The sequence below is a fragment of the Trachurus trachurus genome, assembly GCF_905171665.1.
Source record: "Trachurus trachurus genome assembly, chromosome: 5".
Lineage (NCBI taxonomy): Eukaryota > Metazoa > Chordata > Actinopteri > Carangiformes > Carangidae > Trachurus > Trachurus trachurus.
In genome coordinates, this window is record NC_139896.1 from 18,163,008 (window position 1) to 18,190,597 (window position 27,590).

General features: G+C 40.3%; 1 protein-coding gene across 3 annotated transcripts in view; it reads right to left on the reverse strand.

Annotated features, from left to right (window-relative positions):
- Positions 1-4,441: 4,441 nt before the first annotated feature.
- Positions 4,442-27,590, reverse strand: part of LOC310986399 (calcium-dependent secretion activator 1) — a gene marked incomplete at both ends in the record, with an annotated part of 133,831 nt that continues 110,682 nt past the window's right edge. For all 3 annotated transcript variants that reach the window (XM_083972280.1, XM_083972278.1, XM_083972279.1), the window contains 2 exons: positions 4,442-4,612; positions 6,509-6,613. In XM_083972280.1, the coding sequence (XP_083828406.1) occupies positions 4,442-4,612; positions 6,509-6,613 (276 nt within the window). The remainder of the gene's footprint in view (positions 4,613-6,508; positions 6,614-27,590) is intronic.

Consider the following 27,590-nt stretch of genomic DNA (forward strand, 5'->3'; position numbering starts at 1 on the left):
TCATGTCTGGATATTCATGGGGAAATTAAATGAATGATATACTGAGGTGGCTCACCAAGAAGGCAGATTGGATTTTAAAATAGGTGGCCTGCTTTGTGTGTTTGCTGTTGATTATTCTCATATGTATAGGATATGAAGGAAGAGCCTCTGTAGAGACAATTAAGGTCAAGAGCATGTGTACTCTCTGCCTGTCTTGTTTTCTGCAGCCTGAATTACTGAGTGTGAGAAATAAGACACTGAATGATAGTTTAACAGGAAGCAGCAGAATAATAACCAAATAGAAAAAAAAGAAAAAAAAAACATTACAAGTTTAATTTCTGATATACTGCAACAAACTTTGTTTGCACACTGAAATAATTAATAATTTGAAATGTGAAAAATGTAAGTGCTAACTCACCGTGTGGTGTTTGAAAGTGTTTAATGGGGAAAAAGCCTGAACCACCACACCCACACACACATTTTCATTAATGTTCCCATTTACCTGTAAATTTCCAATATGTCAAGTAAATTTCAAATTTATAAACAATATCCTATGCGCTATCTCTAAACCACTGCCACTGGATGATGCAGTTGAGTCCAAAGTTTGACTGTGTAGCATCTTATTAAGACCCATTTTTCCGCTAGGTGAAATCTAGTGTTCGTAATCATAGTAGAGTAGCCATTAATGTTTTTTCTTTCATCTTTGACCGTTGTCTCAGTTCCGCAATGAAGTCTCAAATAGATCCATTGTTGTCTGACCTACCCCAAGATTCATTGCGTGTCAATAATAAATGATTACAGCAAACACCTTTGGAGAGCCTGAGGATTTCAGCTCAGTTCAGCTGAGCTGGTACAACTGATGATGGGTCCTGTGGGTCGTATCAGAGAGGTGAAATAATGAGCTGTGTGGTTGCTCAGGTTGTTACTTTACCATTTCTCCTTGAATCTTCAGTTTGTAATGTATTTGTAATAAAGAAATACAACACACAAAGTGTAAACCATTACTGGTGGTTGTTCACGTTACTATCAAATATTATTACCGTACCAGTACTGATTAATCAAACACCTGCACAAGAATAAATGTGCAGTGAGCATCATACAGAGAGAATGGTTAGTAGGGTCCAGTTTATCTTGTTTCAACCACTCATCCAAAATCTAGTTTTCCTCCTTTCTAAGAAGGATTTGCCCCCACCCCTTCTGTAAAATAATTAAAAGATATCTTGGTTTCTTTTAATTTGGGACAATATTATATGTAATCCCACCGACTTTAGTTTTAGCTTCCATCTTGGCCTCTTGATTTGATTTTGGCTGTTGCTGATTTGATTCTTTCAATCTCCTTCTGGACATTAATATCATCTCTCAAGATGCCTGATGCTTTAATCCACTGCATTAATCTCAGACTCTCTTTCTTAAGAAAGGAGAAAGGCTGGGGGTGGGGGATGGGCTGGTCAGGGCCACAGATTAACAAATATGTATTTTTTGCAGCCTGCTGACACGACATCCCTGTCAGCTGATTTCTCCTCACACGACAGCAACAACAAAGGACGACGATATGAGCTATTTCCACATTCACCTTTATTTAAATGTTCTTGGCCTCAGTGGGATCTTCTAGAAGGCAGAAGCATGATAACTTCAACACGTGGAGCAAAAATACTTTGGGGGGTGAATACTGGGGACATGCAGTACTTGCATACAGGACGACACGTGGCTCTAGAGGTACAGTATAGGACAGCTGACAGAGGGAAAGTACAGGCAGACTTGACTTCCCATGATCCATAGTAAAAATGTGGATTAGCCCCATCATACATATAGTACAGGAACATACAAACTCATATTTAACCATTTGTTTTAAAACCAAACAGGTTCAACAGTGTGATCAAACCAAACTCTATGTGTATTGCCTTGCCTACATATCTAACTGTCAAAATAAAGTTCAGTAAAACGTCAGAGGTGTCGATGTGGAGATCTAACATTGGAGACAACAAAAAAACAAAAAAAGTGAGACCACAGGCAGTTAGTGTCTTTTTCAACAACAACCACAAAACTTGTGTTGTCACTGATTCGCCTGGAGGCAGTTTGACACAAGTCTAAAATTAGTGACAATATCACTTTCTTTGTAAAGGATAAATGCAGCTCTCTCACGCTCTAATGGAAGAACTGGTGATAAAAAAACATACAGTTTAATGACATAACTGATTACATCTATTTAGGCCCCTTCACTTCAACATTTCTCCTTAATTCAAAACGTTCCCCTTTTATTTCTCAGAAAATTTGTGTTTCATTTCATTCAACTCATACCAATAATCAATAATAATCTCTCACTGATTGATCTGGAGTTATTGACATATTTAAGTTAATGTTGAGTTTAATAAAGACAAAGCTACTACTTTTAATCTTTTACTCCTGGTGTTTACACTATTCCTTAAATTAAGCCATAATATTCTAAATAGAGACTTTTGGAAACCCTGTTTTAATTTGCAAAAACAGCCCGCAGATTGTTTTTGGCTCAAAATACTTTGTTTTTTTAATGAAAACTTCTAGATCCTAGTAATGTGAGTTTATCATAATTCAATTTATCTGTCAACACATAGCTACAAGTTTTCTGATGCGTCCTTTTAGATGTTATTGACCTTTACATCTGTGTGACCAGCGTTAAACTGTTTCCAGTACTTTAGGTTGTTTGTTCTGCTATTGGCACTGTAATTACTGTTAGCTGAAATATGGGTGTCTATATATATACAGACACACACATACTCACTCTTATTAGTCAGACTGATAGCATGTGAGTACGGTACCATTTCCACACAGTTAATCAGTTTCTCAAGTATCAAGGTACTGTTTGTGCATTTGACTGTAAACTTGTCCACATACACAACCGCATCTTTAATGCTAAAGGAAGTAAAGATGAGCTTCCCAGTTCAGTTTTATGTATTTTAGAAACAGACTTGGCTGATACCTAACTGTTCTGTACCTACTGTACCTTTAAGAAGATCAACACACAGTTGCCAACTCTTTCAGCTCTCATCTTTGTATTCACTCCTTGAGCCTGCCTTACATCACTAGTATTTCTAGCAGGACTACCAAGCATTCTGGGCAAAAGTTGAAATCGATCCCTTGAGCTAACACCTTTTTAGATTTGAATCAGGCAAATTCAAGAGCATTATCTAGTTCACCCAAGAAAGTCACATAGTAATGGTAATAGTAATAATAATATGTATGTATGTATTATAATGACATCCATGTGCACTTGTTCAATACTTTTAGCTTCAAAAGTCACAAAACATTGAACAACAAATGCATCCCTGCACAGACAACATTGGTCTTTCTGTTTGTGTTGTAAGTATTTTGCAACTTGTGTGTTTTCAGATTCATGGAAGATGTTCTTTGAATTGTGTTTGTCTTTAGTCTGTTTGCGTGTGTTTTCTTACGATGCGGTGCATTGAGCTCTCAGTGCCACCGCAGAGAACAGACGAAAACCAACACTGTCACATTTAAACACAAGATGATTTAAAAAGAAATCTAGATTTGACGTTGAGGACTGATGCAGATCTGTTACAAAGAAAGTAATATGAGCCAATTTCCACTCACTTTACAATAATGAAACATTTTCACAAAGACACAGTCAGACTTGTTCATAGACTTGGAGAAAGAATGGTCATCCGTATTGCTTCAGAAATTTTATTTCGGAAAAATATTTTGAATGTTTTTAGTTTTAACCCAGTTTTGTTTTTGTTTTATTTTTTGTTTTTCTGGATGGTCAGTCTGATCTAAAACTATCAGTTCCATTTAGATCAATCACAATATTACCTCAGTGATAAGTTGATCATGCATTTGTTAGCAGGCTTACAAAAAAAGAAAAAAGAAAAGAAACATTTCATCAATTTCACAATTTCACTTCCACAGTCGAGTACTTTTCTGTAAATGAGGGCGAAGCAACAGTAAAGCTCCAGTACAGAGACTTTGGACAGACATGAAGGTACAATGTTATACTTTTCATGCCTTGAGAAGACTGATATAGACGCACCTGCCTTTTTTATTTATCATGTTATTTATAAGGCTGTTTGCATGATGAGTGTTCCTCGTCACATTTGTGCTACTGACAAGTTTAGGCCGATAATTTGCTCATATCACGATAAATCGATCAGTGATTGATTCAAGGTCCGATCCCTCAGTACTTGGCTGTTCTGACCTTAAAGTTTAAAGCTTAATGAGCAGTGAGAGGACACACTCGGGTCTCTACAGGTGATTACAGACACAAAATGCATTTTCCTCTGGTGTTACTTCTGGCAGAATGATGGAACTATTACCAGAATATAAAACTGACAAAACAAACAATGGAGGGAACAAGTTGAGATGCTGAGTCAGTCTGTTTGGACCTCATGGAAAAACTATGTGGGTTCTCCTGGTAGTACCACTCACCCCCTGAAAAGCTACATCCTTGACATTTTGCAGGCCCTTGGATCTAGTTATCGTCCTCTTCGTCGCTGTCCTTCATGGAAATGCCCTGCATCCCTCCTTCCCTCACTGAGGCAGTGGCTTCTTCCAGGGTCAGACGGTTCCTCACGGTTTCGTACATCTTACTGTTTAACGTGGAGTCCAGCACACCTTGAAGGCGGAAGTCACGGTACTTTTTCTGTTCACAAGTGAAAGAATCAGAAAACAATTGGCAAAACCATTTATGAAACAACGTGACAAAGTCCTATTTTACAGGATCTCCTACACGTACCAAAAGCAGTAAGAAGTAGAGTGGGGTGTTCTCCAGAATTAAATTACAATGAGACATTAGTCAATGGCTCAGTATGACATAACCAGGATCATGTTGCTTTGAGACTTAAGTGTTAACCAGTGATCTACCCAGCATGTGGTTTACAAGTTCAACAGCTCCAGTTCTGGTGAGAAGGATCCCTGTACACTAACATGTTGTCTTCAAGATGTGGGCGTCAGCTCTTTTTTCACACTCTCGGGGAGTCATTATGGGGAGTGAATAAAATATATGTTACAGTGAAGACGAGATGATTGAGACGATTCCAAGTGTGTCATCATTACACGTCGATATCATCACCTCAGTTGACATCAATGAAAACAGGCCTCTAAAATGAAATAGGTCACATCTCCAGGTTTTCAGCTGAGATATTGTAATTGATCGAGGATTTTCTTGTTTATTCTTTGCAGTTTCTGAGTTAGTACTCAACCACCTGACAGGTAGTGCCACAGAGGCTTAGTGGTTTGTGCCATGAAGTCATTGGAAGATGTTTTGGGTATGAAAAATGGTAAATGGACTAATATGACTTGGCTACTAAGCTCTGCATCAACATTAAGGAAAGGACAGCAACCACTCATGTGGTAGTTACCCTTTGTTGACACAGTGTATCCTCCTATGGAGGTTGAATCCACATCTGGTGTTAAGTGATAAACAAAGGATGCATTTCTCAGCCACATTTTAAATGGGACAGTCTGAAACCACTCTGGTTTTGCAATTGATTTAAAAATGCAGCTTTCAAGGATGCGGACCCTTTAATTGGGCCATAGCAAGCATCAGTCTTTTCAGGAAATGTTTAAGCTCAAATAGCGCAGCTCCCTGGTAACAATGACTGCTGCAAATGAAGATGTCAGGCTCACGTTACATAGCAACAAAGTGTGGAGGTTGTGAGGATGGATGGACAAACAAGAAAAACATCTGGACTGAGGGGCAACATTATGTCATGAACATAATCATTTTAAGGTACGTTTGTTATTGTAACCACGGTGATAAAGTTTCTTTAACATTTACAAAGATTTTTGACCAAAACCATGATTGTTTCACTAAAGCTAACCATGTTGGTTTTGTGCCTAAACAATGGAATAATTTTCCAGAGGGCTGTCACATCATTAAAAGATTCTGCTTCAACACTGAGGCTGGTTCAGGATTACATCCATTTGGACATGTCAGAAGGTAGATACACATGGCATGGCCTGTGTGACTGTTTAGTTCGGAGGAACTGCTGGGTTGAGGTGCTGAGTGACATATTACAATATAACATATACAAGTAGATAAAAGCAGCATGATCCAAACCAAAAAAGTATTTTTCAATTTGAAACATTTAAAAATGTGCAAATATATACCAGTGACACTGCAAAACCTGCTAACTCTTACTGTTACACTGCCACTTACTGTTATAACCAAAAACAAATAAATAAAAAGTTTGTCTAACAAAAATATCAATCATTTAACAATTATTACTATTAAATTATGCAGAGGAAGTTGTGAAATGCTAGAACGTTCCAGAGTTGCAATAGACAACTATTCTATGTTTAATGTGACAATGTGCTGAAACTGTTTGTTTTCTAACTATATGTGGTGCCATTCTTTGCCAGGTTTCTCTTGTAAAAGAGATCTTTGATCTCAATGGGACCAACCTGGTTAAATAAAGGTTATGTATTGTATATATAATAATAATAATTCTGGTTATTCTTAAGAATATTCACTGAACAGTGGCTAATGGAAGTATTGTTTGTTATGGTTTAGAAATGGGCAAGTAGCTTTTCTCACCTTGACAATCCTGATGAGAATCTTGAGCTGATAAACGTGGAGTTGAAGGTCCATACGGTCAGTCAGCCATGTTCCTATAAGGTTCATAGTGCTGGTGTACCATTGCTGCAACACACATACAAAACATAGAAGTACCTGATGAAGTCAAAGCTTTTGACCTTGAAAACACATTACAATAATATGGATCATTTTAACACTCAAAGCCACTAAGCCACAACCCTGTAAATAAGCTTCTGTAATCCACCAACTGGGCGGTGGTGTGTTTGGCAGAAAAAGCATTTGATGCAACCAGTGTGTCATCATGACACTGAGTTTCCTAGTGGAAGTGAGGGTCAGCCCCAAGGAGTGAAGCTGACAGATCCTCAACAGAAAGACGTCTCTAATCTGAAGATGTTCATGTCGTGTGGCTCACGAGGCCTCGTTGGAACGTAACAGTGTCCTCTTCAGCAGGGCTTCGGCTACTGCTCACTGATGCCCACACAGTGTTGCCTGGGACCCAAGCTTGGGAAACAATTTCCTCTCTTGCCATGTGGGTCTCCATCAGTTAGAGTCCCACAGGCTTAGGATCTATTTAAGTCTGGAGTGTGGGCCCCGGCAAGATCCAGCAGCCCACAAGGCGTTGATGGAGATGCTAATGACGAGTAAAGCTTGATATGCTCTTGGCGCACGGCTACACGTTCTGAGACCGCCACAGACTTGTCAAAGTGCATGCAACAAATCATTTAGTTGTCAGTTTAACAATATGCTCCAGACCGTGTTTGATTTTAAGAACTGAGGCATCTCTCCTGATAATGAAGACGTGTCTCTAAAGTCTTCTAAAGACAGAAACGTAACTGATTCAGGGAAAAAAAGGCTCAAGTACAATATACTCATTTATCTATACATATGCTCCATGGAAATGGGTCAAAGAAGCCCGTCAAAGACAATTTGCAATTGCACCTGCTTCTCCTTTCCACCTCAAATGTAGGTGTGTAGATGCCATTTACATTACACATTGGTGCACTACATTTTTTTAATGGGAAATTTAAGATGTTTTTTTGTTGTAATTTTTAATCAAAATTGTGAGAACCTCTTTTCCTTTGGGGATCCCAAGCATTAGCCAATAATCTAGTCTCTATGTGAAATATTTTTTATTATAGGCAACACAATGTTTGATAATGGCAAATGTTGCTGACTGACTGGCTTATGATGATTTCCACCACAGGTCAGCAGAAGAGGACTTCCAGTAGACTGAGCTTTGTCTCCATTACAATAATAAACTATACTGTCATTTCATGTTCATCATCATGATTACTAAAGGAGGCAGAGGAATAACTAAACATTGGCGACACCGAGGACAGAGTGAAGTCATCACTAACGAGACTTTAACTAATCACTATGACCAACTCTACATTTCAACAGAGGGAGTTAGACATAAAGATCTACCTCTGGTAAAAGTCTGTTATGACCTGGAGTTGAAATAGAGAAAAAACTCAACTTTGACTGTAAAAAGGCTAACGCCTGACAAGATAACTGCCTAACTGCCTCTCAGAGTGATCATTTTTCAGTAAAGCTGAAATCACTGCTTTATTGCCTTTATTCAGCTAAATACTAGGTTTTCATTAATGTCTCTGTAAAAACTTTGGATGTTTAAAAATGGTTGATATGGTCTGGACAGAAGAGACTTGGTTACACAGCAACAGAAAGCTAAAGTATTAAACTTGGAGGACTGCTGACTGTGATGAAGATGGTTTTATACTGACTGCACCAGTACTTACAGAGGGACATTTTATTTCAGCTAATTTTAAGATTAAAGCTACACAAGACTGAGAAAGTGATAAAGCACAGTGCAGTTTAGTCAGTTCATACTGGAGTGACGCAACGGACACAATTCAGTCATAGCACCACATCTGGCCGAGCACTGTTAATGGCGTGTACACAGGTGTTTTAGGCTTCAACCTTGAAGTCTGTCGCTCTGTTTAGACAGGCCTCCTGTAAACAGCGACCTCTGCAAGGCACAGCCAGCTCAGAGCGCAGCAGCCACGCGCAAACTGAGCCGAGAGGCTGCAGATGTTTCTCTGTGGGCCCTGGCTGTTGCCAGTCTAATTGATGGATAATGATGAGCACGGACTGATACTAATAGAAGTCGACTGACTTTCAACAGGGACACAGCAGAGTGGATGCGGGGAGAATGGGAAGGAAATGATGGGGGTCGCAGAGTGTGTATGTGAGGCAAATGGTAATTATTCAAGAGAGATTTTCATCCTTGGAAGTAAACAACTTTTATTTGAGTTTTTTCTTGTTTTGTGAAACCACCCCAACAGATTGAGGTGTGATACAGATGAATTTACTCAGTATCAATTTGTGTATCTGGGCTTTTAAGAAATTAGATTTTCACTAGACTACAATTGTGGCAAAATAATTCCCCATAAAATATCACCTCAAAATGAAAACAAAGAATCTTTTTTTGTCAAACATGATTGTATTAACATCAGCGAAGGAAGAGGTTTAACATGATATCAATATTTCATTGTCGAACTATCATAGTCAGGTTAGTGTCAGTACCAGTATATTGCTAATTAACTAAACTAATCATCAATAAAAGTGATTCTTGAATCAATGTATTGCAGAGCTACAGAGGCCTCCAGAACAGACAGAGAGCAGATCTACATGTAGGTCAAGCTCAGTGTGTGGAACATGGCTGTGCCGAGGCAGTGCTGGGGTGAATCAGTGAGGCAACCCGGTGCCAGCAGCTTCCTATCTTTCGCTGTGTGCCTGTGAAGGCTTCGGCGTGGCAGCAGGCCTGTGATCTCGCCCCGAGCACAACCCCCCGCCGAGAGGCCAGGCCTGGAGTGACTGATCCGCTGACTGGCTGCTCTCCCTCTCTACCATCATCCACTCCTCTGTCGCTTCTCCACCATTTTTTAAGACTTTTGCACCACGCCACACGGCTCCCATCTGCAGCCATTTTTACAGCAGCCATTTTGTGCTCTGCTCCGTTTTTATTCCTCTTCCCTTTACGTTTAAGAAAAAAAAAGAGGCTTGACAGTTATATCGCAAGTTTTTCTTACTGCTACGACTGGCATTTTGGAGGTCTGTCAAGGACATCTTGTGCAAACATGATGCCTGTGATTTTTATCAACTTTGAGATCTTTTTAATGCCGTTCTGAATGTAGCACCAAAAATGACATGATCCATCAGAAGACATCCATACAACTAGTTTGGATTCTCACCAGACAAAATATCTAACCAAGTTTTTTTTTTATTTTTCAAGTATGTTTTGGGCTTTTTGCCTTTAATTGACAGGACAATTTAGAGAGACAGGAAATATAAATGTCCTCTGTATATGGAGCGCCTGATATTTATATGGATATTTATATTATGGAGCGTCACATAGCTCACTGGGTTCAGTGAGCTATGTGACGCTCCATCTGACTGAGTTAAAGAGGCTGCCATGCTGTACAGGTTAAATAGCCTTTGTAAGCACATTTGTGTATATAAGCGATAAATCCTGTTATCATCTGTATCAAGATGTATGTGATACTGCTGAGGAAGATGATGGCCCAGATTCCCACATTTATTTCAAAAGTGTTGCTGTATGACCTTAAATAATATTCAGTTGCTTCCAAGACTACCAGGAAATATTTGGCTGGAGGAAAGCAGACCTGTTCTTCTAAAAGTTTATCCATCTTCAAATGGGATCTACTATCCTTGATGTTTCAGTAGTGTCCAGGTCCAGCTCAAGAAGAGTCCTGGTTGTTCCACACCTCCTCATGTCAGAGTGATGGAGACTGATGGAGACACTATACAGTACTTCTGGGAAACCTTCAATGCAACAACACCTTCCTCTTTTTGGTTTCTGCTCTGATCTGCATTGGGAGCTGTGAGACCTGATATAAGTGTGTCGCTCTACATTATATCCAATCAGCTGAGTTTACTCCAGGTGGACTCCAGTCAAGGTGTAGAATCATCTCTAAGAGACGATGGAGGAACCTGAACCAAAGATGTCTGAATACTTCTGTCAATGTGAGATTTCAATTTGTACCCTTTTAACACAGTTGCAAAAAAAAAAATCCATTGGTTTTGTTTTCAGTCTGTGATTCATGGGATATCGAGCATCCTAAAACTGCAGCATAAAATGTGAAATGTGACTGAAGACATTTTGAATGCTATGTAGGTGAAAGAACTGTTATTTTTTTCAACATATACTGTAGACATTACAATACATGTGGCAATGATAGCAATGCTGTCACACAGACTTGGCAACCCTGCTCCTCTTTCTTTTGTTGAGGGAACACAAATAATTTTGTCCATCAGTCAACGGTTATTACATCCTAGAGTAAATAAAGGCTTAACTATCATGGATTCCTGATAGTCTCTTTGTATTTGTATCTTTGTAAGACATACTAAATCTCCTAAAATAACATTAAAAACTCATTCATTCATTCAATCATTAATAGAGAGACAGAGTTCAGCAGACACAGGATAGTACGTCTCCAGCAGATGAGAACTGAGATGTCTGACATTTCCTCAGCTTGTGTCTCTGATTACTTCAGATATAGATTTTTTATTTTGGTCATCAGACTAAAATCCTTCACCTGCTTCAAATATACTGTATAGTTGAAAGCCACTAAGACGTAAGAAGTTCAAACATGACTGACAGTTGGGCCTGATTGGTTTTTCTCCTAAAGTGAAGTATGAGCCTTCAGATTTTCAAAATAAAATAAAATAAATTTTAGTTAAAAAGCTACTGAGGAGTCCTTCATAGAGTGGAGTCAAAAAGTACAATATTTGTCTTTAAAGGGACAACGAGGAGTTTTGGAAAAGCGAAGCATTTTCACACTATATTTATGAGCCTCCGCGCGCACCGTGAAATTCTTTGACCGGCGCAAGGTGGACTCATGTTTTCATTCATCAAGAATTAAAGTCAGAGGTTCGAAGACGATCACATACCGTCGTAGTTCCCACCATAAACGGCGATTCAGCGGCGTTGTTCTCATGACTCGCCACAAAACCGAAAGTAAAGAAACGCTGGTCGGCTCGACCAGCATTTCCGCCACCACTAATAATAACAAAATAACGATAGGGACAAAATGATATATTTATCGCAAATGGGCCCATTAACAAGTGTGGGTAGCGTAGATTCATCCACATTAACGTGAGACTTTTTTATAGCCAAATAGAAACTCCTCGTTGTCCCTTTAAGTGTCGTGGGGTCAAGTAAGAAGTTTCTACCAAAAAAAAAAAAAAATCGAGTAACGGACAGAAACTCAAATATAGTAAATATAACATAGAACCGACGTAAATGTATGTTGTAACTGTCCAGCTTTGCCCATTTCTCCAGTGATCTTTTCACCTTCTCTGACACGTAAATGTCTGAGCTCTTCAAACTGACTGTCTTCTACAAAAAAACACAGTTTTGCCTCAGAACCTCTGAGGAGCTGACAGTCCCTCAGGTCCAAATGGAGACGTTGCAGCGTCTGCATGTTCACAACGTTAAAAGTCCCTGTGGTACTTGCTGAGCTTGTCAAGTGAACAGCGACGGCCCCTTGTGCTTTGTTCCTCTTGGCAGGACATAACAAAAGAAAATGATCAGAACAGAGGAGTACAACCCGGCTCTCCTTTTTTAGGGCTGCATGGGGATCAGCGGGGGGCTAGCACTTGCTGACAGCCAAAACAAGCGTAACATGGCTCTGAATACATAATGCCATAACCCGACAGGGATCAAATCTGTGACATTCTAACGAGTTCCATCTGAAGGAAGGGCCTTCGATCCTTCCACTGCGTTATCATTATGTGTGCATTTGTGTGTGTTTTGTCACCTCATAACACACTGATCTGAACCCCTACCTATACACAGGCGACATGTACACCCCGCACAACACCACACACACACACACACACACAGACAGACACACACAACACACACATATACATCTGCCGGTTCATCCCCCTTCAAGTGAGAGCTGGGAGACAGAGCGACCTCCTGCCCCCATCTGACACCAACCCACCCAATCCTCCGACAACCCCCTCCCGCCACCACGCACACACACACAAACCACGCCTTGAAGCCAGCATTCACACCCAAGTCTTCACATGGCGCTTGGCAGGGGGGCCTGCCACCAGCAGGATCTGATGCAAAAAATGGCACACCTCTCCTACTCTCCCTCCCCACCACCCACCTACTCACCTCTTTCATGACCCTTTTGCATAAATTTGCTGCATAGCATCATGGAGGGGAACTGCCATTTTAAGATCAGAGGGCAAATAACACAAATAACTGGTGGCCTCGAGCTTTACTGGGGCTGCGGTGAGTTTGTTCAGACCTGGCATGAACCGTTCTGTGTAAGTGGTCTGATCAGTTCAAACCTTGATTTAAAGTTGTTCAGAAATTGCCGTTTGTCCTGTTTGTTGCGCCTCCTTCTACAAGTTTTCACGAGTTACTGCACAAGTTTACCCGAGTAAGGAAAACAAATTTGCTCGTATGTAATGTAGAGCCCCAGCAAGTTCGGTGCAGTCTTTAGGTTCTGCCTCCAGGTTGTCTCAGTCAAAACAATAACAATATTTGTCATGCCATGAAGTAGTGGCATCATGGGGGTTGTTGTCTGCAACTTGGATTCTTTTAGTGTCATTTGTTCAGGAGCTGAATTAAAAATTCAGATGTGTCCTCCTCCTATAACAAACAGACCATGAGCTTAAAATCTGTAGAATCATTGAATAAAGCAGTTTTACTTTGAAGATCAGTGATTCACAGACAACATAGTTAGTAAACTATGAAGAAACTGTGTATCAGTGCATGTGGTAATAGTGACACTTATGTGAAGATATCAGTCAAGACATCTATTTACAACAATAAGAAATCCAACATTTCAGTAACTGTAGAGATGGAGCTCTGGCGGTAGCAGTGAGGCAGCATTGACATGAATGCACATGCTTTCTTCCTCGAAGCAGTTCAGTAATGGAAGCAGACACACAAACAACCAACCCTGAAGAAATGCACTGTATAAAACTAGGAGTTAGAGCAGGTGGGGGACACCAAGGTTTAGTTCAAGTTCAAGTTCAAGTTCAAGTCTTGTCAAAACTGCAGAGCTTTATAGGCCACTTGGTGTTCTTGACTTTGGGGTTTCAGCTTGTTTAAAGCTCCAAGTAATCTGTATATGCTCAGGATGTTGCTTATGGTTTCTTTGCTTAAATTAACCACAAAAGAAGTGAAGAGCATAGAAACACCATGCCTGATGAAAATACGGGCGACCACCACTGAGGGGGATGCTGAGGTCAAAAACAAGCTCCCCTTGATTTTTCCAAAACAATCAGAGTCAGAGCAGAAGTTTGTCAGTTCTAAAGGGAACCCCAACATGTGAATATCAAAAAAGTAAACATATGTAAATGTCTGTAGACTGTAGAATGATAATAAGACAAGCTTTCATCAAAGGTAGGTTAAAGATGCTGTGAAAGTGCATGCAAGTGAAAGGGGCCAATAAGGCGCGCGCACACACACACACACACACACACACACACACACACACACACACACACACACACACCAAGACACACTAAAACCCTTAGAAAGCCAGCCGATTTGTTAGGTCAGAGGCCTCTCCTTTGTGGGCCCGCTCAGGAGCTTTTGTGCTGCTGAGAGCAAGGAATGTTGGAGCTGAGGAGGGGCCTCACCACAGGGGGTACACAGGGATTACAAGCAACCTGGGACTCTGCCTCTTTCTGCCTCTGCTGCTGCCGCTGTGTGTGTGTGTGTGAGTTTAGGGCTGAGTAAGAAACCATAATAGATGTTGACTACTGACAGGAGAGTGTGGAAGGGCTGATATTTATCATTGGAAACCTGTTATTTGCTGTCTTGTTAGTGTTTTGTTACTGATTTGAACCATAATTTTGTTCCTTTGTTGTGTACTTTATTTAACCGTAGTGCATCCATTTCCATTTAAATATTGATCTCACTTCCCTTTCCACTGGTGCCGAATAAAATGCTGATTTGGTGTTTTAATAAAACACTCAGGCTACTGAGGAAATACTCTAAGTACTGTAAGAACTTCAACTTAAAAAGGACAAAACCCCTATAAAGAAAACAACAAAAGAAAACTGGTGAGGATCAAGTGTTTTAATTTGAATAATAATTCAGGTTTAGCATGTAGTTGAAAGGGTTAATATTTAATGAAAACAATAAGTTAATGTCATCACAGGTTAAGAAACATAGATGTGATTGTTGATTCCCTGATCATGTAGCAGAGAAAAGCAGTGGGTAATTAACTATCCTGCTGGTATGCTAATAACTGGATGTACAGTCGACCTTCACTGTGAATGAAAAAACCTCAGTGGCAGTTCCAAGTGTTTCCACACTGGACTGTGCATTGGACCTCCATACTGTCTGAGTACCCACTGAAATGTGTCTATATTAATAAGAATGAAATTGATAAGCTTGTGTGTACCGGAGGTGTTCAATCATAGCTTGAAGATCCAACAAGCAAGAATAAAGTAGCACAATTTCACAGGTGTCCAACTTGTAGAAGTGTGCAGGCCAGTGCCATGTCCAGAGCGGTGACTAAACCCTCTAATATCAAGTCTTACAAGAGGTGGGTCCAACGATCCACAAATTCTGCAGACAACAGTGAAAGCAGATGCCAACAGGAAGCTTTAAACTATAATGTTAACATCACATGTGAATGTTCAGAAGAGAAAAGAAAAATTCACTTCCAAGGACCAAGACTGGGTGGGATTCACGGAATAAGTTAGGAGATGGAAGTGTATAAATTCTGCAAATGCATTGCACAGGAACATGCAAATGCATTATTTTAGTTGAAAAATAATATAGTTTTAAAATAAATCTTGCACGTTGCAGAAATATACATTGATGCACAAGACTCAATTCCATTATCAACACTGCTGCTCAAAGTGTTGGAGTGAGCAGTTGTCATTACACACGACAGCCTTCACTTCACACATGGACCATCACCACCATTGACAGTGATATACCAGCAAGTGCTGTGTGCAAAGTGCTTCACAATAAAGAATCAAACAAAACAAACCGAGCAAATTAAAGGACATGAAACAAATGGTTGCACAAAAGTAATTAATTGAGATATAAGACGAGGTGCTGATGCCTGAATAACTGCGTGTGTGACAGACTCCAGTCAGAGAAAGTGAAGAGTCTGATGACGCAACTTGATGTTTATATGAATGCAAAAGAAATGGAAGTGAAGTCCATGCTCAGATAAATCCTTGATCTCATTCACTGTTTGATTACTGTCAATTACTAACAGTTAATCAGCAGTAATGACTATAGGTGGGATCCCCCTTAAGGTGTGGAAATCTGACCCTCTACCCCTCAACTCTACACAAGAGATTAAATGTCTGTATTGTCATTGCAACACTGGCCATGTATGCAAGTTGAGTGTGTGTGTGTGTGTGTGTGTGTGTGTGCGTGTGTGTGTGTGTGTGTGTGTGTGTGTGTGTGTGTGTGTGTGTGTGTGTGTGTGTGTGTGTGTGTGTGTGTGTGTGTGTGTGTGTGTGTGTGTGTGTGTGTGTGTGTGTGTGAGACAGAGAGAGAAGGAGAGAGAGAGAGCGGGAGAGCGAGCATGTCCTGCTGAGACCCAGCTGTGTCTGCAATTAGCAGGAGGCAAGGAATGATGATTGCTGGTGCGGCAACACTAATGCCAAGTGACAGGCTTCCTTGTGAAGGAGAAGAGGGCTGCTGAGTGCCATAAAGCAACATTACTTCTTCTTTCAAACCCACATGCTTACACTGGTGGATACACATAACCCCCGTGTGCACACTGACTCACATAGACGAGGACACAAAATAAGGATAAGGTTGGTGGGGTTTGGAGGGGGAGGGATTTGGAAGGGGCTTTAAATCTGTCTGCAAGACATTATGCAGTGTGGACAAAGGTTTTGTCTAATCCTACCTGAGTCCACTGCTGGCCTATTCTAGTCCTGCTCACCAGCTCCACAGAGAGGCCCATTGATGACAACACTCAATTACCATAGTAACTCACACCCCCACCTTCTTATTAACATCATCATTTATTAAACAAAATATACAGAGTTCTTCTGGCAGTCTAACAGTAGTGGGCTCAGTTACTAGATATTTAACATGTCTCATGACTCAAGATGAAAATTTAGAGAAGGATGCGATCAGTCTTTTTAATTATTCTCATTCTTTCCTATTCTGTGAATCGGGATGGAAAAATATAAACAAATGAATGAAATTTGTATGTATCAAACATTGAGTGCAGCTTGCCCTTGGATTTTGACTGTGCACTGCAGTCATAGTATCAAAGTCAATACCCTGCTTCGTTCTCCCATCACTGTCTACTGTCTTGTTTTTTGTAAAGACAAAGATGCCCAGGGATTACTTGGACCTCATGCTGCTTCAGCCTCAAATCAGTGTGATGGTATTTAACGCAGACATCTGTGTTATGGAAGTATTTTCTCTGTACAGCTTTAAGATTGTAAAAGTGATATAGAGATTCCTTAAAATATGACGGACAGGCAAAAGTTTCAGCACATTTATGTAAAGAATTACATTTACAGTGTTCTGACCTGACGCATAACTGCAATATTCACTGTTTCGTTGTGGATGGAGGTCTTGGTTGAATGTCATTTCATTCTCTGCCTCCTTGTTTGTCTATTCAGTCTATCAGAGCTGTTCTTTGTTCTTCATCTTTTACAGTGGAGTTACATGAAGGCCTCAGTTTGCTTCAAAATAAATAGGTTAGTGGTTCCCAGCCTGTGGACCACTGCAAGAGTTGCATCAAGTTCTAGTGAATAAAATGCAATTATGTAAATGCATTGTCATTATATATACAGTATTTCATTGTCTTTTTTTTCTTGGTACTTTGAGAGTATCAAGTATCAAATGGATACCTGGTTAGCAACAGGAAGGAGCCGAGAGTCAGATGGTGAACTGTCAAGTCATGTCTCTATGATCAAACACAAAAAAACTCTCCTAATTTCATACTGCTGTATGGTCAGCCAGAGGTGCATATTAACAAAATAGATTTTGCTTTAAATATTTTCTGTATTTAACACAATCATCACTCACTACATACATTTGCCATTCATCTTTAGATAGTGTATTGAGAAATAGAAATGTTTGTTTAATGCTAAATATACAGCTTGTAGTTGGCTGTTTTTTTTCAAGCTGTGTATCAAATTTGAAAATTATTTATTCTCAGGTTACATAGTCATCAGGTTCTTTTTTTAAATGAAGTACCTTGCTACTTTAACTGAAGTAAAAATGTAACTATATTATATTGCAGTCATATTTGACCAGATTTCATGGAGCTATGGACTTTATCTACCTCTGCTGGCAACAAGTTTGAAAATCAGGTGGGTCATGAATTTAAAGGCAGAATGAAGCACACACAGTCAGGGCCTGTTCTATGGACCACTGATACTCTGACAGCTCTGCACAACTAGATAATCACTTAAAGTGGGCTTTAAATGTGTCTGACTGTCCCTTTCAGAAGGTTACAAAAATTGTCCTCACTGTTGACCAACGAGGAAGACTCCCTCTTCTATAGTGGATAATGTGTCCTCTGACTCTCTTCATTGGGTATGTGAGAGCAGAAGGAGCACAGCGGCTCTGGCTGTTAGTAGGACTACAGTTTTGGGTTCAAAAAGCTTGCGGCTCTCAACCTGTTTTAATTGTGCTGGTGGCACAAAAGACGAACCACAGCTAAACATTGACCACGGTCTGAGCACAGCTGGGATGGCAACAAAACAGGCTCAGTGGGCATTTGAGACAGACAGCTGGTTAAGGAAGCCAAGGAACAGGATGGCAGCAAATCCCCAGCCTAGCATCACAGGAGAAAGGTAAATGTTTATCTCAGGTCTGGGTTTCTTTTCAGGACGACAATCTAGGTCTCTTACGAAACACCCAACTCCTTCTACCAGTAAGTGTCAGTTCAATGAACAAGAGAGACTAAATAAGGAGCAACTTTATAAAAACACAGTGGTTGGGAGAAGGGACGGGTGTATATTTGGGGTGGTGGGTGCAGGGGGTTGGGGGTTCATGTTGTGAGGAACTAAACAGTTGGAATTACGGTCAGCGACCAGTCATTGAGTAAACATACAATGAGCGACAGAAAGGCTCTGTGGTGGACAATAAAAAAAGAAAAAAAAGCCGCCAGCTTCAGGCCCTGAGAAAAGTGAGCCATTCTACTTACAAAGAGCTGCTTAGGGTGGATTGAGGGAAGGAAAAAGAGGGCTAAAACACTTGTGGGCTCAGGGAACTCTATAGGGGGAGTGAAAATGGAATAAGCCAGCAAGCACTTGAGGGTCCCGCCGAGCACCTGAATGGGATAAAGGGGTGGAGCGCCAGAGGGGGGTCTGGAGAAGGTGAATGGCCTTCTTTTTGGGTCCAATTTGTCTCTTTTCACCCCGCTCGCCCTGCTCCGGCTCTGACAGATGTACAAAGAGGGAGCGGCACTGGGCCACTCATCCACATATGCCCGTGAGCAGCTGTCACTTTTGTCAGACAAGTTAATCAAACAAATGCCACCGTACCTCCCTTCTTAACAAGGAGGAGGGAAACAGGGATGGAAGGGGGCTGTAAAAGGGTGATAGAGACCCCAGAGATGACATGTGTGTCCCCGATCAATTCACCCCGCCGGCCCTCATCAATAAACCAGCGGGACCCAACAAAGGAGAAGTCTCCATTAAACTTGTATTTCCCTCCTCTCGGGATGATCGTGGCTTTAGTGTCCTTAGCTGTTTCCTCCCAGCAACAAGGCGCTGGGAATGCTCACAGAGGACTTAAGACCCGAAAGAAACGAAACAAAATGCTCCCTCTCAGTAATTATCAAGGACTCTAAGCTGCTTACAGACTTCATTAAACGGAAGTGAAACCTTTTCAGAGCGTGTTTTGAACAGTCACACAGTCAATCTAACCTATCCTGCTTGGCTGGCCTTTTTTTAATTATTGTGACCTGACAATTTTTCTTTCCTGTCGGTTGTGTAATCCTGTTGCTTCAACCTAAAAGAGATTACTGGCATGAAAAACATCAAGAGGAGGTCGATGCAGTGTCGCTGTCATGTGGAGGAACCGTAACAAACTGATCTGATCTGAAAGCAAGTTATAGTTTTCTTCTAGGTTGAATTAAGTTGTTAATTAGGTTATCAGTTATTGTCCATGAATGTATCAATGGACTTGTGTCTTATACTGGGTCTGGTACTGGTGTCATGCTAATAATAATGTTTTTATGTCATTTTACAAAAATTCTGTCGAGTCACATAAATTAACCGACAAAAATTATAATCAACAGCTGCAGTTAAATAATTGTACAGGTAGTTGTGTATGTGCTTTCTTGTTTTTTGTCTATCAGTATAATGAAGTCATCTTTTGAGCTGTAATCTACTGTACATACTGATTTGAGGCTTTTATCATTTATTTTAAATTAGAAGATTTCAACTGTATCCCTTAATAAAAAAATAAAAAAAATAAAAATGAGGCAAAGACTTGTATTATCTTACTTTATGTCCACAGTCATGAAGTTGTGATTGCATGTTAGTTTAAATTCTAGATAATTTTCCACGATGGTATATAAAACTTGTCATCAGTTGAACAGATTGAGACTCTAACGGGCGGAGGGAGTTAAGTTTGCGTGTTGACTGAGCTCAGTGTTGATTAAATTGTTCACTTGCTCTGGCTGTAGGACCGGCAGTTCGTGACCGGAGCCGGCAAAGTGGTGAAGTGTCCCCAGACAGCCAAGTGGTATGACAGCAGCTCCATCAACCACACGCCAGTCTGCTGGCATTCTCTGTCACCACTAAACCCCCCCTTCTTCCAACTTCCACCATCACCACACACACAGCCCCACCTGCCATGACTAAAGTACAGCAATGGCGAAGACAACAATCCCAAATCCCCCAATCAGCAGCTTAATCTGACCCCTGCCCTCGCCTCGCTCCGTCACAGTCGTCCAGCAGTTGGTAAGCAGAGCGAGACCGGCGAAGCAGCTGCGATTAAAAAGCGCTTTAACTTTCGTCACACAGACGTGCAATTTTGCCACACTTGTGAATCTGATAACTACTCAAGGTCAACGGAAATACTTCAAATCAATCAATGAGCCATGTTCCTAATCCCCTCCGGGCAAAGGCAGATTAAGTGTATAATTGACCTGCGTAATCCCAGTATCTACAGCGACTCTAGTCCCGTGGGAGTAGGTGGGTGGGGGGGTGTTTGTGTGTGTGTGTATGGGGGGTGTTCAGCACCATCTCTGTCTTCCTCTTCCTTCCTGCTCTCTTTGTGGTGTATCAGTGCAAGGCTGGATTTGGCTCAGGCTAAAGACATGGCTTTTTTAATCAATGATCCCGGGCTGTGCTGTGCTAAATCCACCCCCCCCCCCCCCCCCCCCCAGTATCATTTAAGCACATCTGTTTTAATCCGAACCTCTTGAGCTACTCTTTCAAGAACTAAACCAGGCAAGGGAGGGAGGGAGTGGTGTAGGGGGACCAAATTAATTTCTCTCTGTACCCTAAATAGACACACACACATTTCATCCTTGACAAAATGTCAAACTACAGAAGTTTCAGGTCGGCACATTTGGCCAGATTACAAGCAAATAAAGACACCAGCGGAGCCGGTCTAACAAAGTATAGATGAATTATCTGACTGAAGCCCAAATATAAATGTTACATGTTCACCAAAGCCAGCACAGAGACTGTACATCCATCTAAATTTCCCTCATGATCTGGGTCTGGTTTGTAGTGAGACAGTAGCACATCCAGCTGTCTCGCTCCAAGCTCTTCCAGTGGTATTTCCAGATTAGATGGGAGAAATTCCTTCTGAGTCCTGGGTCTGTTGCTGTCTATCCCCCCAGTTGGTCGCCCGGGGGATAAAAGAAAATCCAAACCACATAAGTCTGGTTTCGCTTTTTCTAAAGTGAATTAGCAGAGGTTGATTTCAAGATCCTCCCTCTCTCTCACTACTGTGAATGAGGCCTGACACCCAACATAATACATATACATAAATAAAATCACTCATCTGTTCAAAAAAATTATGCACTTTACTGCTGTAAGTTATTGCAACAAAAATTACAAAGTTATGACAAAGGGCCTATCAAACTTGTCAAACATAGGCATACTTCTGAAAAGCCATCAACTAGTCCAGAGCAAACAACACACATGACCACCTGGAAATATGTTGGACTGCATCTGCAAACAAGCTTGTGGGTTATGCGCACTCTCTTATGCAGGCAACACCCTGACCAACTGTGACCAAATAAAAATAAACATGCAATAATAATAATAATAATAATAATAATAATAATAATAATAATAATAATAATAATAATAATAATAATAATAATAATAATACTGATAAGAGGAACTGAGGAAACACTAGAATGAATCTCATAAATTAGCACTGAGGAAACGCTGAAGTCAGGAAATATTAAGTAAAAATAAACAACACACATTTTTGTTAGAAAATGCAAAACGTATCAAGTATGATCATCATCTCGGTGCAGCCACAGGTCAGAAAATAAAAGCACCTTCACAACAGCCACCACTCTGTGGGGGGATTATTTAATCACAATGCACCTGCTCTCAGAGTAATTTCACGACAGCAGAAAATATAATACTGAAACACTTCCATGATTGGATTGTTGGTCAGGATTGTGGTTAGTCAAATGGCATAAAGTAAATCTGATTCAACCATCAGAAAGTTAAGTTTGAAAAAATAACAAGAAAACAGTTTCCTTCTGAACAATCAGTCAGATACATAAGTAGGTCAAATATCAATTAAAATTGTCCTGATCTGACAAGCCCTTCAAATCTATGTCACTACACTGGCATTAGCTCCTGTTAATACTGTATGTCTAAGATTATGGTTTATTTTCTTGAGATGCTTGTTGTTTGTTTAACCTATTGGCACTAGACCACATATGGGCTGGTCTGCTGTCACTCTAGACATCATATTGCGAACCTTGACACATTTAGAAATTAAGATGGGTGAAATAATCTTCTTACTGCGGCTGATATTAGAAGTCGTCTTGAAATAAATGCATGTCATAACCCCAATTAAAATGACACATAACCATGGGCTTATTGGGAAAAATCACAGGGAAACATGTTTAAGAAGCCTAAATTACTTTGAGGGACATGTAAAGCCTGTGCTCCATCTCCTACCCCTCTCTCACCACACACACACACTTGGCAGGGATGTGTGAAACAAAACACTCTTAAAGGACTTGATGTGTTGATGTGATTTGAAATGTAATCTCTTCATAGTTGAGTATTATGGCACTGGGACACTTGATAGTGTTCTTTCAGTCTACATTATGGCCCATTGAAAGATTTGAAGACTGTAATCCTGTCAACCAGAATAAAGAATGTGTCCTGGGGGTCACCAAAGCATCATAAAATGTCTTTTTAGTCTTGATAAAGAAAAATGGATTATATAAAGCTCTGGGAAAATTGTTTTCCAAGCACTTTGTTGTCTTTGAAGCTGTTTATTTTTGCAGTTTCCTTTGCACCTTTCCCAGTTTTCTTTTCCATTCTATTAATTATCAACTGGATCCAAGAAATAGCTTCAAATTCACTGGAAACAACATACATTAAATTAACATTTTACATCGACTTCATCAACCTTACAATGGGAAGTGTTTCACTGAAGGAGCTAAGCAAAAAGCCATGATACAGTGTCTCTGTGTAACGAGCCGTCGTATTGTGTGTGGGGCAAAGAATGTAATCCTCACCAGGAAAATAAATACATTAAATGAAGTCAGAGAGAGGGGAGGGGCCGCCCAACAAAGCAAAGATTAAGGGGAGTCCATCCTGACCTTATTTTTTAGAGCAAGACACCCCCGACCCACACACACAGACACTTTTGTGCAGATCCATCATTGACAATACATTCCTCAGCTCCTTTACCCTAACCTTAACCATCACAACTAAATGTCTAGTCCTAACCCTTAAACCAAACTTGAGTGGTCCACTATTTCAGTCGCCATGAAGCTGATGTTTTTGGAAGCCATTAATATAGTTAAACAATGTTAGACACAGACAGACACACACAAGGTATCTGCTTAAAAAAAACTTATAATTACTATTACTGCCCTCTTCTCTGTTGTCATTATGAATATCTGTTAAACACAGTATAAACTTGCTTATGACCAAGCAAAACAAGTTTACTATACAGTGGAATATTTTAAAGTAAATTCCACTAACACTTCTTAAAGCAGCTCTAACACAGAGAACCTGAAGTCAGTGTACAGCAGACACAATGCTTTTTAAATCGGTAACTTCACAACTATTTAAATCACCTGCACGTTACAGCCTTAAGACATGATTAAGTTATTTACATCTAAAATATTTTTAAAGATGGGAGTTGGCATATCAAGACAACGTATGTTTTTGAATGTGCTTCTGACCAATGACCAGTTTCTTAAACCATATTCACAAATTGGAAATGATAACTGGTCTTACCGTGCAGGACTGGAGCAGAAATGAAAGCATAATAAATGAGACATGTAGAAAAAAAATCTCTGGTTCTAAGCTTGAAGTCAAGCACTAATGAACCATGGTGCGTGTTATAACCACATAAAAAGACAAGAGGGTGTGAGAGAGAGACAGACAGATTTTAAAAATTGTGAAGTGACAAGAAAAGCACATCAGAGCTGCAGAGAGCAGTCAGAGACACCTTCATCGGCCTCTGCAATGCCGCAGGGAGAGCTAATAGAGAATGACAACAAAGAGAAACCGGGGTGAGATAAATCCCGGCAGAAATGCTCTTGTAGAGGAAAAGAGGATACATGGCGAGGCAGCGGGTCAAGATGCAACAACAAACAGCAAACATCTAGCACCGGACACCTCTCTGTCACCCTCTGTCAGGACGAGTGTGGACGGAGAGGACAGGAGACGGATCACACCTCTAGGCCTCGACTCAGCACAAGGGCACGAACAGATAGATGGAGCTGGTTACAGACTGTTCATTCCGCAGAGACTCCGCAGTAAAAACGCACATGTTTATTCTGACACTTGTTTCAGCGCATCACCATTCAGGTTTTCCTAAAATACAAATGATGAAAGATGCAGCTAATTATTCATTTTTACAATTGATGAAGCTACTCACACAACTGTCCGTAAGCCTCTGTTGTATTTCCTTGGGTGTGTGCATCATTTCTGTGTTACAACTACTACTACTACTACTACTACAGAAAATCAGGGGAGGGAAGGGCAGCTAGGCATTCATAAATCACTGCATGTCACAATTTTGACACAACAGGCAAATCTTTTTTTTAGGACAACATTGGCAGAGTCTCACCTCTGAACAAAAAGGCTCTGGGTTCAATTCCTTGGGCCTTTCTTGGTGGAGTTTGTATGTTCTCTCTGCGCTTGTGTGGGTTCTTTCCAGGTGCTACAGCTTCCTCCCACAGTCCAAAAACAATGACATTTGGTTGATTAGCAACTCTAAATTGCATGTGTGTATGCATCGTGTTGTGATAGACCGGTGACCTGTCCAGGGTGTAGCAGGGCAGCACACCAAACCACAAACCCACTGAATGAATTGGTAAATCCATGTAGGAAGGAATATTACCTGCAAAATTTTGTGAAAGGATCTAATGTCAAATTTCAGTCAGCTCCAGAGAAGATGAGGTCCTGGGTAAATAAGAAGACTCTCAAGTCTACACGAGCACCCATAGTTGAAGAAGACTGGCAGCCACTTAATGGTCTTGGTGGCAACACCACCTCATCATAAGAGAACACTGCGGTCAAACATGTGAAGCAGTATGTGGAAAGATTACCACCAGTTGACATTTACTGTAACACCCACCTAAAGCTTTGAACTCGATCAATCAACAGCTCTTTCTCTATCAATCTCTTTCTCTCTATCAAAATAGTCTGTCTCTGTATGAAATCAGCCTCTCACTCTCTCCACCCAATTTTCATCAATAGATTTGAAATAATTTCAAGCTCAAGTTGTTGTTTTCTGCATCTTTGTGAACAATAAATGCACAATAGAGGGGAGCATACACTGTAAGCACATATAGTTAAAAAGAAATATTACATAAGCATTTTCCATCTTTCGTGTTTAAAAGCTGATAGCTTTTGATTAGTATGAATTTCTAGCAAATTATGAACCACTTAAAATAATTAATTCACATTCACTTACGGTAGACTCTTCAGTTTTAATAAGATGTTTTTTTAAATAATCAATAAATTACATGCGTAAATAAGATACGATTACAAAGGCCTACCTACATACTAAATCATCTGTATATAATACATTTCCAAGTAGGTTATAGATGATTTGTTAAACATGCTGTTTTCTGTTTTAACTCACAGTCAACTCTCAGCTCAGCGCCACTGGATTATTAAACATTAAACATATTTTTAACGGACAAGGTGAATCATGTTAGCAATGTAACATTGCTTAGGTTGGCAAGCTAACTAACAAGCAACATGTAGCTGTAAAAACTAGTGATGCCAAATGTGCAATGGTGGATAGTTGTGTGTCATGTATAAGACTGAGTTGAGTTCCTAATGAAAACTTGAAATATGTATTGGAGCTGTGTCAGTATTGTGAGTGACAGCAGAATGCTAACGATAGCGCCAGCATTGTGCCCTAGCCGTGTTTAAGAAATGCATGTTGCTTGATGCAGTGTTTGTTTCATGTACGTATGTGGGAACTTATTTTCGCTGGGGAGTGCTGGATAGTATAAATATGTGTTTGTGATATGTGCAAGCGTTTACACACTTTCCTTTGGCTTCTTCACTTCAGATAACAATACAGATACTGCTTAATTAAATGATTTCAGAAAATTGAGTGATTTGAAAAGTCAAAAGTTACTTTCAGATTTTAAGATGAATCAAAATAGCACCAGTTGTTTCTAAGTAAACTAATCCCACACACATGGTTTACTACTATGTTTGCTTTGTCTGCCATTTGTTGCACTATTCACCACCTTATGATAAAACAATTCAAGATGTTAAATGATGAGAGATATTACACTTTAAATGTGCCAGATTAAAGCACAACCCTAAAGCTTCAGTTTTCATGCTTTTTGACAGTAGTGGATGAAATGACATATTCATGTGCCCTCAAAAAGGAAAATGCGGATGGAATCTGTATTAGGTTGGTGTCTGCTTGTAAACACAGAGTTAAGCCATCTCACAAAGTGATGTTTTCTGCATCTTTTCCATTTGATTAACAGTTGTTTGGTGACTCCAAGAGAGTGAACACCACTAAGGATAATCCCTCCTCAAGATCAACACACACTGCAGAGAAACACCACAAAACAAAGGAGCAAACGCAGAGGAGAGGACGGCTGCATACAAACACAAGAGTCTGTTTCTGAAAAGAGAAGCAGGGATGAATCTGCAGAGAGCCGCGGCTCATTATGCAACTCATCCTGCTGCAGGGATTGTTTTAGCACGTTTTGGGGAGAAAACATCCAGACTGACCTCAGAGAAGACTCAGCAGCAAGGCTTAAAGATTTACTGATTGTTTTGGTGTTACTTGACCTCATCTCACATAATGGAGACAAACACTGTTGTGGGACTGTTTTGCAAGTTGATTACAGCTTGGGTTGATTACAGTTCGTCAGACTAATTCAGTACAATCGGTATCAAAAAGCCAAAAAAACATAGATCGGCAGGAGATGCTGGCAGAATGATAAGCCTGAGTGTTTTACTGTGATAGTTTTAGCATTAGCATTTTCAAACCTGCCAGACTCATCTGCACATCCTTCAAAACAAATCCCTATTTTAAATTATAGAGAATCTAAAATAAAAGTGTTGATTGATATGACCATAACTGTGATGTAACAAAAAAACATGTAGTTTTCGGAAATCAGCTCCGAGCAGCATCTACAGTATCAGGTCTGGATAGTGTCTGGTGTTGCTCTGTGGTGTGTTTGAGCTAACACACAATAGGAAACTGTCTGTGTCAGACACAGACAATCTCAGACTTTTAAGACTCAATCTCAAACTCTGTTTCGGTCCTTGGGTAAAGTGTGCAGGAGGTAGGCATGATGTAAAAATGGTCAATGGTTATTTTTCATACAACACAACAGTGACAACGAGTGTCATGCATGTAATGCAGTCAGTGTCTCCGCTACAAACTGTTAACATGTGTGCCAAA